This window comes from Calonectris borealis, chromosome 3 (assembly GCF_964195595.1).
Source record: "Calonectris borealis chromosome 3, bCalBor7.hap1.2, whole genome shotgun sequence".
Classification (NCBI taxonomy): Eukaryota; Metazoa; Chordata; class Aves; order Procellariiformes; family Procellariidae; genus Calonectris; species Calonectris borealis.
The window spans coordinates 92,341,627-92,360,301 of record NC_134314.1 but is presented as its reverse complement, the minus strand read 5'-3'; the positions used below and the strand labels follow the sequence as shown (position 1 = coordinate 92,360,301).

The window sequence follows — 18,675 nt, the reverse complement described above, 5'->3', positions numbered from 1 at the left end:
GAATTTGCAACTATTTATTTTAACTATTTCTTTAAACAAAAAAGAAAAGCCTGTGTGCATTTGCTTAGAAAAACTATCAGAAAAGTTGTAATATTTAAGGCGACGCTTTTTACGGGAGCAAGTTCAAATTAGTCTTTCAGCACTGTAAAGCCAGAATAGTTTTCCAGAATTTACGACTAAGTAATAATCTAGTATAGTAGCAATTATTATTAATTACTAACTATTAACACACCGTTTAGTGTGCTACAAACGATGAGATTATTACTAAGTAAGGCTGGTAATACTGGAGACTATTGTAGATTCTAGAAGCTTTAGAATATTTACGTTTCGGCTTAGGGAGGGTTAATGTCAATAGACCATGCTTCTACACTTGATATTTGAGTATTTCAAGGATTTTTTAAAAAAAGCTTGTCTAAGCAAGCAGTATTTTTCATTCAGTATATTGTTAAGCTACCCTTAAAAATCGTGGTTTTGCTTACATGAGGATGGTGATTAACATTTACAAATGAGAGCTGGGGGTTAAAATTGATAGCTCTATGAAAATATCTGCTCAATGCTCAGTAAAAGCAAATGGAAGGAATTGTCAGAAAATGGAGAATGAAAGAGAGAACATTATTGTGGCACTGTGTCCATCCATAAAGCCATATGGATACCACGGTCTGCTCTAGCATTCCATCTCAAAAAGAATATAATGGAAATGGAAAAGATCCCAAGGAGTGGAATATCTCACAGAAGGCACTGCTGGAGACGGGATACTGAGCTAGATGGACCTTTAATTTGACCTGCTACATATTATCACAAATGTACTTTATTTTCTCAGTTGTATCTATTAAAAGTAAGTAATTGTATTTAAGGTACCTTTATTTAGTTTTATGTAATGAATACATGAATTTAAAGGTTGGTTTTGTACACTATTGCCTTAATTACCATTTCCATCCAAATGTATCTTGGTATCATTCAAAGCGAAAACAAATAAATAAGTAACGTATGCCTCATTCACTATCCTTAATGATAAAAATGTAAAAAATAAGAATCTGCATATATATATTACACTATGAAACTATGTGAAACATGAACTGAAACAGTGTGAAAAATGAACTGTATCTTTCTGGTTGTCAAAAATAATGACCAAATTTACTTTAAAGGTTATATTTTAATGATTATGCTGGTCTATGAGCATGATCTGTTTCTTAGGAATTAAAGCACAGAGGATTAAAATCATTTGCTTAAATCAATATTTCCTGCTTATTGATTTGAAACATGCTTTAAAGTTATCAAATATATATATAAGATATCAAATCAAAGTAATTGTAGTCAATTCGCCTAGTGAGAATATTGCTATATCTGTCTAGTTTCATATCAGCATTTCACGAAAGGTAGTTTTATTCTGGTCTAGGAGAATGACAGTAATATCTGGAGTATTCAATCTTTTGATTTGCTTTGGTTTTCAGTCTGGATATTAGATTTACTGTTCCACAGTTCAAGCATTGAAACTTTCAGTCTGAACAAGTAAGATTTATAAACTACAGTTTCTTTGTATTTAATGTTAGATGTAAATAGTAATTAAAAAATCAAATAACCTTAAAAAGAAAATGTATTTTCAAAAAACAATCTGTTATAATTGCTATATTTATGTTTTAGTTATATAATATGACTATTTATTAACATTGTAAAAAGTCTTGCTCTGAAATGTTTTTTAAAAGTAGCCTTTACAGAGAATTTTTATAAAAAATCTCTATTTCAACATATTACAGATAGAAAATTATGGATTAATAATTTTTTTTGACAAAATATTTTTCTGAACTAGATATTTCTCATGTTAGCTATCTTACAGTCATTTCTATGGTTCATTGCAAAATATTGCAGATAATTTCAGACTTGTAAAGACCACTTTCTCCCTTTCCGCCACAATTATACGGAAGCTTAAGTTTTATAAAATTATCCCTGAAAAAGTCTTATGTACTGTAATATTCAAGGTCTAAAAAACTTAGAGGAATGATAGTCCAGTTTTATTTTGACATGTGCAGGAAAATCAATGCCCCCAACATTTATTTTAAAATTCCACACAATGAAATTGCAAATTTGCAAAAAATGTAAAATGCTCAAAATGCAGCTCTTTCTGGAGAAATGCTTGTGGCAGATACACATCTTCCCACAAAAGACTACCTAGTTTTTACTAGGTAGTGACTACCCTAGTTATTACTATTATGTCTCAAACCTCTCCTGAATTTTGTGGAAGGAAAGAGAACAGAGCTGTCCAACTGCAATGGGGCTGTCCCTAATTGCTCCAATTTACTAACATCAGGCCAGACCCCTACCTCATTCCTATCACATCTTTCTTTTACCTCCTTACTGCCTACAAATGCTGTTACCTACCTTCAGCTGGCTCTTCAAAAATAATTTTGGCCAGATACAGGCACTTCTTGGCTAGCTTGGGAGCTCAGAATCTGTGCATTTCTCCAAGGTACACAGAGATAAATATCATATATATAGTCCTTCTGGTTAGGAGTGCTTGCGTGCCCCAACACTGATTCTTAACCATCCCAACCACAGAGTACAGAAGCCTGTTTGGGGATGTTTTCATTTTGGGATGTGTTCAGGACTGCCTATGAGCTTGGGCATTAAGTATAACTCGTTTGACTTTTTTAATCTTAAAACGAGTATAATAATGTTTAAGTACTTCATACAGGTTTTTTTTGAAGAATGAAATTATATTTGTCAGGACCTGCATGAACTTGCCAAGATTTTCAAATGCAGATCCAGAAATATGAACCCATATTTAGACATATCAGTAAATAGTATAATTTTCAAAAGCAATTTCCACTGAAACCTTTAATATATTTCTGTGATGCCGGCCAACATCTCAGACATATCATGTGACTTTCATACCTATACTGATACATTCTATACTGCATCTTTTTTTACCAGAAACCTCCTACCCATTCACAGAATCTTTTACAAACTTTTCTACATTCCTATTAAGAATTCACCATTTCCTGAATACTATTTGTACCTGTGTAGGTATTAGCCACGCAGTGTACCACAAAAGTGTGCATCGAATACTAAAGGACAGTTTATGTGTCAGCTACTGTATGAGCTAGACTTATTCTAAGAAATTGAATTCTTTCTTCTCAGTGGAATTTATAGAAAGCAACAGAGTACATCTCATTCAAAGAATAGGAATGATCACTGTCAAGCAAATAGCAGATGACCTTTTGGCCTGCAAGGTCATGTCTTGTGAAGAAGTGAATACCATTGCCTGTGAAAAGGTTGAACAAGAAGTCTCAAAAATGATGATTTACATGATTTTGAATAAAGGTTCAGAAGCCGGCAATATTTTGGTTAAGTCACTTGAGAAACACAACCCTTTTCTCTTTCATGACCTGCAAGGATATTGCAAGTATTACTGGTTATATTTTTGTCTTCTAGTCAGGAGTTAAATTATTATAGAAAAAAACATGAAAAACTTGCAATGCATTCATTTTTACAATAGTCTTACAATTCTGTAGTTAAGTAAACTAATTCGATTTGAATGGTCTGAATTGTTTCATCTGAGAGAATAAGACAGTGAACACAATGAAATTTTACAAATGTTAAGACACAAAGAAGGAAAACCCAAATCCAGTGAAAAATTCTGAAAGGGTGAAAATCATCTGTGATCAGATAGCTGAAGTTCAGACAGTTAAACATATCCCATCACTTGTTTATGGTGAGTGAGTTGTGGGTGAGCTGAACACTGAATTAGATCCGTTCTATGGACAAAATTCATATAAAATCTAATGGGGATATGTAATGAGTTTTTCAAATATAAACCTCTTCCCTGGAAGCTGAAACTACTTGTGCACAGGCTGCAAGTTAGTTATGTTTTTAAAGGACTATCTTACTGTATGAATGTAATGCATACACCTAGGCTTATCTTTCAGCACGCCCAGAGAGGCAAGACATTTGTTACCGAAGCATTTCCCTAAAATAGGTTTCCCTGATTTCCTTCCGTTTGTGAGACTGTGCTTTTTTACTCCACCTGCTTCAAAAGTCTGATCTTGAAATACGTCTGGCTCAGCCCTGTCCCTTAGTCTACATGTATGCAGTGCATACAAACCTTCCAGGACTCCCTTTAGAAGCTGTTTTTTTGTAAGCTTCAAACTTTCTAGATGTTACTACATTTTATTATGTCTATGATGGAAGGTTCAACTAAGCTAACCTCCAAACTGTACGGAAGCAACTCTTAGACTAACCAAAAGTAACAAAAATGCAAAAGACATAGTTTAAAAAAAGAACTAGATTAAAAGTTCATTTGGTCCAACTGTCAAAAACTGTTACTGATTTACAAATCTCTCTCTCAATAGTCTATACCTTTCATATATATATATAAATGCTGTATTTCCATATTAAAACCTTATTACATAAAAAATTCATACTCTCATCATGCATTTGCACATATAAACTTTCGTATGCTAGTATGCAAGCTTACATTTTTGGAATCCGATGCACGAATAGTGTAAGTCCAAAAGGCCCTCAAATAAGGAATTAAGTGGAGCCAGAGTGGTATCTGCAGACTGTATGAATCTTCTGCACAAGGAGTAACTACAGCCCTTATCCGTTACGTCTTGCCTAGGCAGTGGACAACAAATACATCTCATGCCTCTTGCTTACCACTATTTAATTGATTTAGCAAGTACATTCAGACAGTTCTCCCAAAAGTAATGAAATTTTAATTGACAAACTCATTGACTATTTAATTCACTGGTACATGATCTGTTTGCCTTAGGTACTACCGAGCAAATGGAACAAGATAAATTAAATGACTTGATTCAGGATTTAAATGTTTATGTGTATCTATCTTCAGCTTTTCAAAAATATCATCCTCTGGGTAGTGATATTGACATAGTATTTGATTTGGGAACTGCTTATACTGACATCTTGCTGTGGAAGAAAGGTATACATAATAGCAGGAAAGGGCAGCTGACGCTAAATGTCCTTCTGGAGGAATTGAAAAATCCCTGCATTATAGAAGGAGAAGCTGGCAAAGGAAAAACAACTCTTCTAAAAAGAATTGCTGTACTCTGGGCTTCTGATAATTGCTCCGCTTTGAAAAAATTGCAATTTGTTTTCTTTATCAGCCTGACTAGCACAAGAGGTGGAATATAGGAGACTGTCTGTGATCAGCTTCTTTTTGAACAATACCCCATCTGCAAACAAGATTTCATGAAAATGCTACTAGCACAAAGACAAAGGGTCCTCTTCCTTTTAGATGGATATGATGAATTCAAATCCCAAAACTGTCCAGAGATAGAAGCAATGATTAAAGAAAACCACAAATTCAAGAACATGGTCATTATTGCTACCAGCACTGAGTCTATCTATAAAATCAGAAAGTTTGGGTCACTAATGCTGAAGTAGGAGATCTGTTGGAGGACAGTTGCAAGAAGCTCATTAAAAATGGCTTGACAAATAAGCTGGCTGATGGTCTGTTAAACCAGCTTAAAGAAGAACCATGAAGAACCTTACGAAGACTCCACTCTTTGTCATCATTGCTTGTGCCATTGAAATGGGTGAAAGTAATTTTCATCCAAGCACCCAGACTCTACTTTTCTCTACTTTGTATGACTTGATGGTGGAGAAAAACAGGTACAAAGTGAAAGAAATAACAGAAAATCATATTATTCTGAGCATAAATCATTGTGGAGACTTAGCCTTAGATGGCATATTTGATCAAAGTTTTGATTTTCAGTCTGAGGATTTAGCTGACGTAAAATAAGAAGTCCTACTAGCTTCAGGTCTTCTGAATAAATACACAGCTCAAAGACTAAAGCCAACGTATAGATTCTTTCATAAATCATTTCAGGAATACACTGCAGGCAAAAAACTTTGCAAACCACTGACATCCTGCCAAGAAGCAGAGGTGAAGAAAGGGTATAGTTATCTACAGAAAATTAATACTATTTCAGATATTACTAATACTTATTTCAATTTGCTCCTCTACACTTGTGGATCCTCTCTAGATGCCACTAGAATAATTTTGGACTTACTGAAAAGAGTAGTATCTCTGAAAAGAGAGTATCTCAGCATAGAGATATTTCTCAACTTTTCATTAAAGAATCTGGCTTTGGAAAGCAAATACACACAAAAAATCAGAAAATATAAAAGAAAAAGAAGATTTAAATAAAACTGACAAGGATATTTTTGCGGACTGTGTCAATATCTTTTATGAAAGTTCTTCAAAATCAGCATTGAGCAGAGATTTTGAAGAGGTTGTTTGTGATAAAAGTATTTACATTAATAATCAAAGTATCCCAATTTATTTCTCTGATTTTTTTAGATACTTACCAAATTGTGTTAGTGTACTAGGACTTATTAAGTTAGATTTTTTTGGAAATTACTCACCAAGTAAGGAAATAGACGATGAGAATGTGGAAGATCTTCAAATTGGTTCATTTAAAACTTACATTCCTGAAAAGGCTGTCTCCTTATTCTTCAACTGGAACCAGAGTCTCAGATCTTTAGAAATTACACTGCAAGATTTCAACAAGTTAAAGAAACATGGTATTAAATATCTGGGCAAAATATGTTGCTGTGCTGCAGTCCTCAAGCTGCGATCAGCAAGAGTGCTGGTATCACAGGAACATTGAATGAAGCCCTTGAAACCTGTAAAAACTTACAAGATCTTACTGTGGAGTCCACACCTCTTGCTGTGGAAGATGAGTAACAGATCACAACAACGACAAAGCTGAAAACCTTACATATAAGAGATCTGCAAAGTGAAAATCTGGGAGGTACAATATTTACTGTTAGTAAATGAGCTCTTTTAGGTAAATATGGATGAGAAGGTAAAACAAAGTGGCTCATGGCTGCCTTGTATATGGAAGGTGCCTGTTTTTTATCAGTTTGAGAAATGTTATATCGCTAGAATGTAATTCTATATTCATGGTGAAAGTGACTGCAGTCTACTCAGTTATGTAAATTTACTTATGTTATTTAGTTGTGTGAGTCGGGTCTGGCCTTTGAATTTCTGCAAGTTGCCATTTCATTATATTCTTGGTTCTTGCTACACAAAGGCCTTTGAATTCTTCTAAGTTGTCATTCCATCATATTCTTGGTTCATGTATATTAAAAAAATCTCGTTTTTAATAAAATACTGGATAGGAGAAAAATTTTAACAACTCTGGTGCAAATAATCCACAGTAAATGAGATCATGTCTATATGCTAGCTGAACTTTATAAGTGCCATGGGATATAGCATACCATCACTTTAACTTAGTTTTCACAATAGATGCATATATTTTTGGCAACCAAATGAGAGTGTTGTAGCTTAATCTAGACCTGTAACATTGGGCAGAAATTTTCCCTCATTGTTTCCTACAACCTTGTCATAATTTCTGGGTAAGCATTTTTTTAAAGAAGTCTAGTTCTAATGTTAATACCTAATATGATGGAAAATCTGCAGTATCTTTTGATAAGTCATTCCAATAATTAATTAAATGCTTCTAGATTCTATAATTGTTTTCTCTTAAAATTACAATGGCATAATCATAGAATCATAGAATCATAGAATCATAGAAGCATTAAGACTGGAAAAGACCTCAAGATCATCGAGTCCAACCGTCAACCCAACGCCACCATACCCACTAAACCATGTCCCTAAGCGCCTCATCTACACGTCTTTTAAATACTTCCAGGGATGGTGACTCAACCACTTCCCTGGGCAGCCTGTTCCAATGTTTAACCACGCTTTCAGTAAAGAAATTTTTCCTAATGTCCAATCTAAACCTCCCCTGGCGCAACCTGAGGCCATTTCCTCTTGTCCTATCGCTAGTTACTTGGCAGAAGAGACCAACACCCACCTCGCTACAACCTCCTTCCAGGTAGTTGTAGAGCGCGATGAGGTCTCCCCTCAGCCTCCTCTTCTCCAGGCTAAACAGTCCCAGTTCCCTCAGCCACTTTTCATAAGGCTTGTGCTCCAGGCCCTTCGCCATCTTCGTTACCCTTCTCTGGACATGCTCCAGCACCTCCATGTCCTTCTTGTAGTGAGGGGCCCAAAACTGAACACAGGATCCGAGGTGCGGCCTCACCAGTGCCGAGTACAGGGGCACGATCACCTCCCTACTCCTGCTGGCCACACTATTTCTGATACAGGCCAGGATGCCGTTGGCCTTCTTGGCCACCTGGGCACACTGCTGGCTCATGTTCAGCCGGCTGTCAACCAGCACCCCCAGGTCCTTTTCCTCTGGGCAGCTTTCCAGCCATTCTTCCCCAAGCCTGTAGCGTTGCCTGGGGTTGTTGTGGCCAAAGTGCAGGACCCGGCACTTGGCCTTGTTGAACCTCATACAGTTGGCCTCAGCCCATCGATCCAGCCTGTCCAGGTCCCTCTGCATAGCCTTCCTACTCTCGAGCAGATCAACACTCCCGCCCAACTTGGTGTCATCTGCAGACTTACTGAGGGAGCACTCAATCCCCTCATCCAGATCATTGATAAAGATATTAAACGAGACCGGCCCCAAAACTGAGCCCTGGGGAACACCGCTCGTGACCGGTCGCCAACTGGATTTAACTCCATTCACCACAACTCTCTGGGCTCGGCCGTCCAGCCAGTTTTTTACCCAGCAAAGAGTGTACCTGTCTAGGCCGTGAGCCGCCAGCTTCTCTAGGAGAATGCTGTGGGAGACAGTGTCAAAGGCTTTACTGAAGTCCAGGTAGACCACATCCACAGCCTTTCCCCTCATCCACGAGGCGGGTCACCTGGTCATAGAAGGAGATCAGGTTGGTGAAGCAGGACCTGCCTTCCATGAACCCGTGCTGGCTGGGCCTGATCCCCTGGTTGTCCCACACATGCCTTGTGAGCACCCTCAAGATGAACGGCTCCATAATCTTCCCCGGCACCAGGTCAAGCTGCCAGGCCTGTAGTTCCCCAGATCCTCCTTCCGGCCCTTCTTGTAGATGGGCGTCACATTGGCGAGCCTCCAGTCGTCCGGGACCTCCCCCGTTAACCAGGACTGCTGGTAAATGATGGAGAGCGGCTTGGCAAGCTCCTCCGCCAGCTCCCTCAGTACCCTTGGGTGGATCCCATCCGGCCCCATAGACTTGTGAGCGTCCAGGTTGCATAGCAGGTCGTTAAGTGCTTCCTCTTGGATTATGGGGGGTTTATCCTGCTTGCCATCCCTGTCTTTCAGCTCAGGGGGCTGAGTACTCTGAGAATAACTGCCCTGACTATTAAAGACTGAGGCAAAAAAGGCATTGAGTACCTCAGCCTTTTCCTCATCCTTGGTGGCAACGTTCCCCCCTGCATCCATTAAAGAATAGAGATTCTCCTTGGCTCTTTTTTTGTCATTAATATATTTGTAAAAACATTTTTTGTTGTCTCTCACGACAGTGGCCAGGTTGAGTTCTAGCTGGGCTTTTGCCTTTCTAATTTCCTCTCTGCATGACCTAATGAGATCCCTGTACTCTTCCTGAGTTGCCTGCCCCTTCTTCCACAAGTGATAAACTCTCCTTTTTTCCTGAGTCCCAGCCAGAGCTCCCCATTCAGCCAGGCCGGTCATCTTCCCCACCCGTTCTTCTTACGGTACATGGGGACAGCCCGCTCCTGCGCCTTTAAGACTTCCTTCTTGAAGAATGTCCAGCCTTCCTGGATCCCTTTGCCTTTCAGGACCGTCTCCCAAGGGACTCTCTCGACCAGTGTCCTGAGCAGGCCAAAGTCTGCCCTCTGGAAGTCCATGGTAGCCGTTTTGCTGGCTTTCTTCCTTACTTCACCAAGAATCAAGAATTCTATCATTTCATGGTTGCTACGCCCAAGACAGCCTCCGACCACCACATCTCCCACCAGTCCTTCTCTGTTTGTAAACAGCAGGTCAAGCGAGGCATCTCCCCTGGTAGGCTCACTTACCAGCGGCGTCAGGAAGTTATCTTCCACACGCTCCAGGAACCTCCTTGACTGTTTCCTCTCTGCCGTGTTGTATTTCCAGCAGACATCTGGTAAGTTGAAGTACCCCACAAGAACAAGGGCTAGCGACTGTGAGACTTTTTCCAACCGCTTGTAGAATGCTTCATCTGCCTCTTCATCCTGATTACGTGGTCTATAACAGACTCCCAGCAGGATATCTGCCTTGTTGGCCTTGAAAAATGAATAAAGAGTGTAGTAACTATAGTATAGGATGCTCTAGAAATACCTGAGGTGAAGGATTCTACAAGTAGGATGAGGGACATGTATTTCCTTATGCTGTGAATCACACATACAGGATTCTTCCATGGTATTGTTAGAGCAGAGCACTAATGGAGGGTGAGTGCATCTGCTGTTGCATTGTGCTCTGAGCTTTTCATCATTCAAGCTATCCATGAATGTATCTTGTCTTGAGAAACGTACACAACTACTGATGATACCAAATCTCAGAGAGATAGGTTATCATGGGTCAGCAAAGCACTCTTGCAGTGATAAAGACTAAGCACATAGTGAACTGCATTAGCAATAGTGTACCTGGGGAAGCGGTTATTCCCTTCAGTTCTGCACTCTTGTGGCCAATCTGGAGTATTATATGCAGTTTCAGGCTGCCCAGTATAAAACAGATAGTAGCAATCTGGTTAGAGTCCAATGGAGGGCCACTAATGTGGCCAGGAAGCTGGAACACCTAATACACAGGTAGAAGCTAAGAGAAATGGGCATGGTTTGCCTGGAGAAGAAAAGGCTAATGGGGAAACTAATTGCAGTCTTCCATTACCTTAAGGGTGTTATAGACAAGATGGAGCTTTTCAGAGGTGCACAACTAAAGGTTGTAACAAGGGAAGTTCCAATTGGACATAAACTGTTTTTTTACAGGGAGGATTGTCAAACATTGTAGCAGGGATCTGGAGGTCATTTAATCACTGTCCTTGGAGATTTTCAAAACTTGCCTGGACAAGGCCCTGAGCAACCTCATCTAGCTTTAAAATCAGCCCTACTTTGGGCAGGAAATCGAACTAGATGACCTCAGAAGTCCTAACCTGAATTTTTTAATCATTCTATGACACATAATCTGAAGATTATTCTGGAACTATATGTTAAATAAAAAAAATTCTCTTTGCTGTGTCCACACATATGCCAAGATTGTTAGGGAGAACAGCATAAGAATATAGCAATAACTGCCATTACTGATTCAGAGGAAGGGTCCATCTACTTTGGTTCATTGTCTCCAATAGCACCTATAAGTGGATGTCTAAGGAAGAGCAAGAACAACGCAAGAATCTATAATACTTTCTTCTTAATAATCTCACAGCCTCTGTTTTAAGCTCAGACTGGTTTCCTATGCTTATGATTTGTTTATTCAGTGACGTCCCCAAGGGTGACGTCCCCTGCTGGTACTTGTCTGTCTTTGCTTTGAACCCATGTAAACTTATTGCATCTGCAGCATTCTTTGGCAAAGGGTGTGAAGAACTTTGTCCTTAATGTTTGTTTTGGACTAGTTTCAACTGGTGGCCTCTTGTTCTTCTACTGGAAGAAAAAAAACGAACGGTCAGTCTCTACCCAACCTTTTCCATGCTCTCATTATTTTGTAGACCTCTGTCATATTCTCTCTAGGTCATCTCTTTTAGACGTTCATATTTTCACACAAAATTATTATTTACTTTTCACAAGAACCTAATATCACTGAAGTATCTGTTCTACAAATGAATTTGTTCCTGTATTAAATTAACAAGCTGTATACATCTATGTTTTTTTTCTGGCAGGTGGACTTATTGATGGAATAAAGAAACGTGTGAATGCTGAAGGGCTTGTACTTGACAACATAAGTATGGACGAAAGTGATGCAAAAAAAAATAGGTAATTTCCTCTCTCCTATTTCATACCATAATCAAGTATAAAGTGCTGAGAATGTGAATGTTTCAATAAGTTGGTCTGAAGTTTGTACACTATTAGGACTTGAAAATCCTATCATGTAATTTAAAGAAGTAATTTGTTATATATTTGCATTGAAGTCTCGATATGTTCTGTATCCTGATTGTCACAAAGTATTAGAGTGCTTCTTTCAAGTTAGTAATGCATACTGCAGTCAAACAGATCTAACACACCGATCCCAGGATTGGCTAATCTGCATGAACTGCAAGTCAGGAGGTTGCAAAAGTGATATAGTTCCCTTCCCTGACCTATTGCTGACTTTCTGCAAAGTCAGTCACTGGATACCAAGGTTGAAAAGTAATAATGTTTGCTAGGGCCACACAACCCAGTAACTGAAATGGAGACGGCTATCCATATATCTACCCATCCTCTCTTTGATAGCATGGTAAAAGAATGCTTCTCTTGGATTTGTTCCACAAGAAGATCACATTTGATCTTCTATGAGTTACTTTCTCTTGGCTGAGGGGCAGTTTATACTGATTACACAATACAGTAGCTGAACAAGAGGCTGGGTTTATCTTTTTTTTGCAAACAAAACTTATAATATATTTCATGGCATCAAAATATAAATAGTTGTAGTATGCCAGGCAGTAAACATCTAATTCTGTCTAGCCGTTTGCTGTGATCAAGACATTATAAACATATCAAAACGTTCACTTTTAGCAATGTGACCTTTTTTTTTTCCATTCAATTCATAGCTGAAGGTATCAGAAATTTGAGAAAGCTACGCTTATTATACATGAATCATTTGACAGCTATTGGGGATGGCATAACATACATTGTAAGATCAGTCTCTGATGAACTAAGTGAACTTGAAGAAATCCAACTAGTCAACTGCTGTATCTCCAGTGATGCTGTGGAAATTCTAGGTAAGAATAGTAATAGTAACTTTACAAACTGAATAGGTGTGTTTTGAAAATCAAAACATAATTCTGTAACAGAAGAAAAAAGCATATAAGGATAAAATCAGGAACACTTAGGTTCACAATGGGTTTCAGTTGGCAGAGATATAAAATGCAGTAAGGAAAGTTTATATAAAGATTTTATCTAAATCCTAAGTATAAAGGTTATATAAAAGAGAAAGATAAACTATTGCATAGTTCTGTAAACAAACAAAATAGGAAAGTAAATCATGGATGATGCAAGCAAAACTGGTTTTCAAAGTTGTTTTTGTTTCAATCATTACCAAATTATTCATTTTGATCAGGTACCTGCTCAAATCATTTTAACAAGGTCACAGTAGTACAATTAAGGATAAATAAAAATTACTTAACTAAAACAGATTAACTCAGGTTAGCAGAACTTAGGGAAATTCACAATTAAGTGTGTAAGGAACAAGCTGAAAGAAACATTGAACCATAGACAACTGTCTCTGAAAATTTGTGGGGGCAGGAAAGTGGAAAATCCAGTATCTTTTCCTTGAGAGGAGGAAATCATAGACAAGCCAACCTTAATTTGATACCAAGAAAAATTCTGAGACAGATTATCACACAAACATTTTGTAAGCACTTAAATTTTAGAGATAAAAGGTAGTGTGAATAAATCACTTCAAACCTTTCCAGGGAACAGGGTAATAAGATTGTGAAATGCTAAGTCTGGATCTTTTAAATTACTTTTACTTTTTACTTTAAATTACTTTTAAAGAGTTATCACAAATGTTTCACTAAATGAGAGGGCATTTTGATGCAATCAATTAAGTCCTTCCTTGTTCTAAACAATATTTTAACTGATGGTTTAAATGACAGAATGGAGGATACGCTTATAAAATTTCAGATGATACGGAGCTTGGAAGGCTTACAAGCCCTGTTGGAGTGCAAAACCATAAATAAAATTGGATGCATTTAAGAGGTGGTCCAAAAACAACAGTAGGGAATTCAGTATAGATGTAAAGGACTGTAACTGGAATGAAACGTCAGTTTCATGAATATAAAATGGAGATTAACCTGTGTAGCAGGAAAGAATCAGAGCTCTTCTATGGAAGACTGGAAATATTATGCTATTGCAAAAAAACATGTGCTGGTGAGTCCTGAGCAACAAATCTGTGCCCAACCTCAGTGTCACAATTAAGAAAGGTATAGAGAAATCGAGAGAAAGCGCCAAGAACAGCTAAAAGTTATGAAAATGTGACTTACGAGGCATGGTTTAGTTTTCTTTTGATTGAGAGAGAAGTCTGAAAAAGATCTGATAAATTTTTTATGTTCTTTAAACATTGCTACAAAGAGATGATAATCAGCCATTCTTTTTGTCCACTGGGACAAAATAGCTAAATTTGCAACAAAGAATATTTAGATTGCATATTAGCAGAAACTTTCTAAAGCCAGGAAGGTAAAGTAACACATAGGGAGAATATGGAAAATTTGAAAGAGCAAAATAGATAAATATGTGTCATGAATGGTTTAGGCTCATCAATATCCTGCCCCATTACAGATACTTAGACTCTAAGGTTCCATCTAGTCACACTCTTCCACAATTCTCTGATCCTGTAAAATATATCTTTTTATATCATAATAAAAAAACTTGACAGCTTTGTGAAGCAGGAGGTTGAAGTCTCCAGGGCTTAAACCACTAAAGAATCTCCCATATATTCAGACAGCTTTGCCCTGCTTCTGTGTTGCAAAGACGTCTTAAAGTTGTCTCATCACCACTGAAGATTCATTTAGCCACCAGAGTATAAGTTATGCAGAACCATTACTCCACCTCTTACGGCTGGCCAGGTCCTGTATTTTATTAATTCCCAGAGACACAGTTAACAACAAGAGAGCACAGTTTGCATCAGAGGGACCTGAAAAAAGTCAGAAAAGTGAGAAAAAACTATTAAAAATCTTGTCTTGCTGTTCATTCAAAAACAAAGCTAAGAAAGGTGCAGAAGACGACAAGTCATGCTGCACTGAAAACACATATAACAAGCCTTTTTTCCTCAGAATCTTTGTAATTTGCCAAAACTGAATGTACTTGATCTGTCAGAAAATTACTTAGAAAAGAAAGGAAAAGATGCTATCCACGTATTCGGTAAGTCAGAAGATTTCTTTATATAAATAATTTAAATTGGGAATGAGCTTCAATTCTAGGATTTATCCAGACAGAAATTCAAGAATTCTTTCCTCTTCTATTTTTAAGTAGAATATAATTGGTATCCTGAAGCATTTCCTCTCAGTGCGTGGAAAATTTTTAGAAGTGAGGAATATTGTATGCAATTTGCTGCTCTGTCTTTGCTATCAAAGCAACAGTCTTGGAGTCTTTAACCTACCAGTATTTTCTTCACTGTTGAAATGTAATTTTGTTTAACTTTTTAAAGTGATTTTACAGTGAACTGTTATAACCAAAAAACTTGCACTTATTTTCATTTAGTTGATGGCTTAAATGTCCTACCTGGGATGAAAGTGCTGATCCTTCCCTGGGGAGATGATGTAAAGATTTGCATAACAAAATTGTTAGAAGTACTGGAAACAATGCCACAGCTGACAAAACTTGGATTGAGGAAATGGAGCCTTACTGATGTGGAGGTCAGAATTCTAGGTAAGTAAAGGTACTGTGGATGAGCAAAAGTTGAAGGACAAAAAACAGAAAAACTCAAAACCAGTTCAGGAAACCCAGCAATTTTTAATAATGTAAGTAATAGCATCAAGTCTGGGTAGGAGATACATATATATGGAGAGAGAGAGAGAGATAAAAAATTGGATGAACCAAATAATGAGCCACATTTCTACTCAATGAGGACCATTTTTCACTGCATAAATAGTGCAAGGAAGACTGCAGACAAATGGAGATTCCTGGTGAAGAATCTCCTTGAGAAGGAGTCTTTTCTGATTGATGGATTGATTATCTCCTCCATAAACATGACAGGAATACAAGTGGACTCTTCTTACATCACGTCTTCCACTAACATAACGTCTGTTATGGAACGTATGTCAATAGTAGAGTTTAAAAAGGCAAATGTTAGTATAACTTTCATCAACGTAGATAGCTGAAGATCAGGGAGATACAAAAACTACCTGGATTCACACCATTCACCCCTTCTGAGGATACAGTAGAAATTAAATGTCAGAATGAATGAGAATTTTCATGAGCCTGATCTTCCAATGCTTTTGTGTGAGTGATCATGAGCGGCAGTCTATAGGCCCATTTAAGCTAATGACCTGTCTGTAATTAAAAGTATCCTGTTGTATGCAATATACTGCATGTTAAGTTTTAACAAGGAAAAAAAGTCTAGGTATAAAAAAATTGTAATCTGTGGCTGCTATATTTTACATTCTTCATTCTAAATAAGAAAAAAGTAATACGCAAGCAAAATATCTTTAAATCCTTTTCTATTAAGGGTGGTTTTTTTTTTAAGCACAGAAATTCAACTGAATTTAATAAGATTGACTTCTTCAATATCCTGAACAGGAATTATTCTCTTCATTAGGACTTGAAGCAAAAATAAATACATAAGTAAATATATGTTCACAGGCAATTTTTTTGAGAAAGAACACCTGGAGAACCTTCAGCACTTGGACTTGGCAATGAATTGTGTGACAAGTGATGGCTGGCTTTCCTTCATGCAGCCACTGATCTCTCTCAAGAAGCTGGTATCTGTAGATTTCAGCAGCAAACAAGACTGGGTGCCTGCATCACTGTTAGTCTGCAAATTAAGTCAGGTACTAACCACACTGAATTATTTAAAGGAGATTAAAGTGACCGGATGCAAGTTTGATTGCCATGGTCTTGGACTTATTAATGGTGCAAAAGTAAACTGCAGAAAACAATTTCAGCTAGTGCGTTCTTAAACAGAACGAGCTTTCCCAGTGGACATTCACTTACAATCTTTCATATTTGAGAAATGCTCTTCTCTGTAACCACACTTTGAGTCAGCAGCTCCAGGGTTATTTGGATCTCCTGGTCTGCTAGTGAGACGGGAGAGAGAATAGTATCACATCCTCTTCTGGGAGAAACAGGTCAAAAGAAAGTAAAAGAGAGATCACCTTGCATTAGCCCCAAATCCTGCAACCTGTAATGCCTCTCAGTCTTTAAATGGTTTCAAGGAGCGTTCACTTTATCTGTGTGTGCTTTCTATGAACCAATTTTTATTAGCTTTGAAGTTTAACTGTGTAGATTAGGGAAAGTTCTTAATAAAAAGGTAACAAAGGTTGCAACTTGGTGGATAATAGGTCGGTGTTCTACTAGGTTTTTTTTTTCAGTTAGATAGTATAGTTGTCTGATGTAGCACAGAAAAGCTTTTCCTACTGGTAGGGCAATTCTAGTATAGTTACATCTCTACAATACACTATGAGAAGATTCATTGCAGAGGCAGAATATGCCAATGAAAAATTAGACCTCTAAAATAACAACAGTATGATTAAAGCATATTAGCTCTACAGAAGAGGGAATGTTCACACAAGTGTAAATAAGAGCTATTCTGCAGTTATTAGCCACAAACAAATTTTTATTCCACAGCAAAACACTAGATAGCTTATCTCAAGTGACTTTTACAATCTTTAATCTGCCACCATTTTGGCTTGTAAAAAGAAGTCAGCATTTATTGCTTTCTTTCACAGTAAGTTACCTCACATTTAACATGTGGTAAGAGTTTACACGTGGCCATTAAGTTAAATAACAAAGTTGCAGGTGTGCTCTTAAGTTCATACTGTGGTCCACTTTGCAGGAAGTTGGTTGTTTTCTGATACCCTTGGTTCCTGGTGTAGACAAGCCAGAATGCAGTCTCCAGGCCCTCATAGTCCACAAATATCCCAGGAGAGAACCATGTACTCAAGGCAGCTCCAAACACAGCAAAAGAAAACAGAGGAGTGACTTGGCCACTTCTGTAAAAAGCGGTGGCCAACCAAAGACAGCGGACCGTTGTTTCCAATCTGCCTCTGGAACAGGAGCACCAGTCAGAGCTGCTGTTTCACTTGTCTAGGCGGTGTTGAACCACGGGTGCTTGTACGTCATGAACCCATTAACTCTGTGTTACCTCCTCATAAGCACTTGTACTTGTGAGTTGTTTTGTGCCAGAGAGTGAGAGTGCTTCAAAGCTGTTTCATTTGTCTCCCTGTGCCCTGCCAGTAAAAAGCAATACAGCATTTTCCCTGTAGTTAGGATCCTTCAAAGGCATGATCCCAATTCAGCAAAGCACTGAATTCAGTGAAAATGCTTAAGTTATCTCTATTGACAAAATCTGACACAGGCTAGAAAATACTTTTTTTTTTTCCAAGCAGCAAACCCCTATATCAAATATATAGACTGAAAACTTAATAAAAAATAGAAAAATGGATTTAAAATTACTAGGGTACATCTGTGAAAACAGACATATGTATTTCTGTAGTAAATACTTATTTTTTATTTTGACACAGAAAGGAGATCTCAAAATAACACAGTTTAAAGAAGATAGTCTCATCAATATTTGTGAATTTCAATCCTTTCAATTGCTTAGTGGCTTAGCAGAGCAACTTCGTGCTTTAAAGCTCTATTTCAGATTGGTCAAAATGTGAAAGAATAACCAAGCTCTTGGTAACCCCTGCATCCCTCTTCCCACAGCTGTATTTGGTTTCTTTCCTTCCTACTCCCTCAGCAGACTATACTTCTCACCAAAGACTGTAGTTAATGTTGTTTACAGTAGAAACAATGAAAAGTTGAATAAATTAGAGAGACCATTTTTGTTCTGCCTATTCCTTTGTTTACTCTTTATCACTGGCACTTGATGCTGCAGATCCAGGAAATTTCTTGCCCTCCACAGCTTTGTTCTGTAAGAAAAAACAAGTAGAAAATCACTCTCTATTTTCTGGTGGATATTGAATTGCAACATACTGAGTGTTCTTGTCTTGAGATATATAAAT

General features: G+C 37.7%; 1 protein-coding gene across 1 annotated transcript; it reads left to right on the top strand.

Annotated features, from left to right (window-relative positions):
* Window positions 1–645: 645 nt before the first annotated feature.
* Window positions 646–16,824, top strand: NLRC4 (NLR family CARD domain containing 4). The gene is given in 12 exon segments (XM_075147919.1): window positions 646–735; window positions 3,102–3,396; window positions 4,769–5,386; window positions 5,389–5,487; window positions 5,490–6,124; window positions 6,126–6,591; window positions 6,594–6,773; window positions 11,695–11,783; window positions 12,558–12,732; window positions 14,771–14,872; window positions 15,212–15,379; window positions 16,313–16,824. Coding segments are annotated over 12 exon segments (3,234 nt in total). The 3' UTR covers window positions 16,630–16,824.
* Window positions 16,825–18,675: the final 1,851 nt, after the last annotated feature.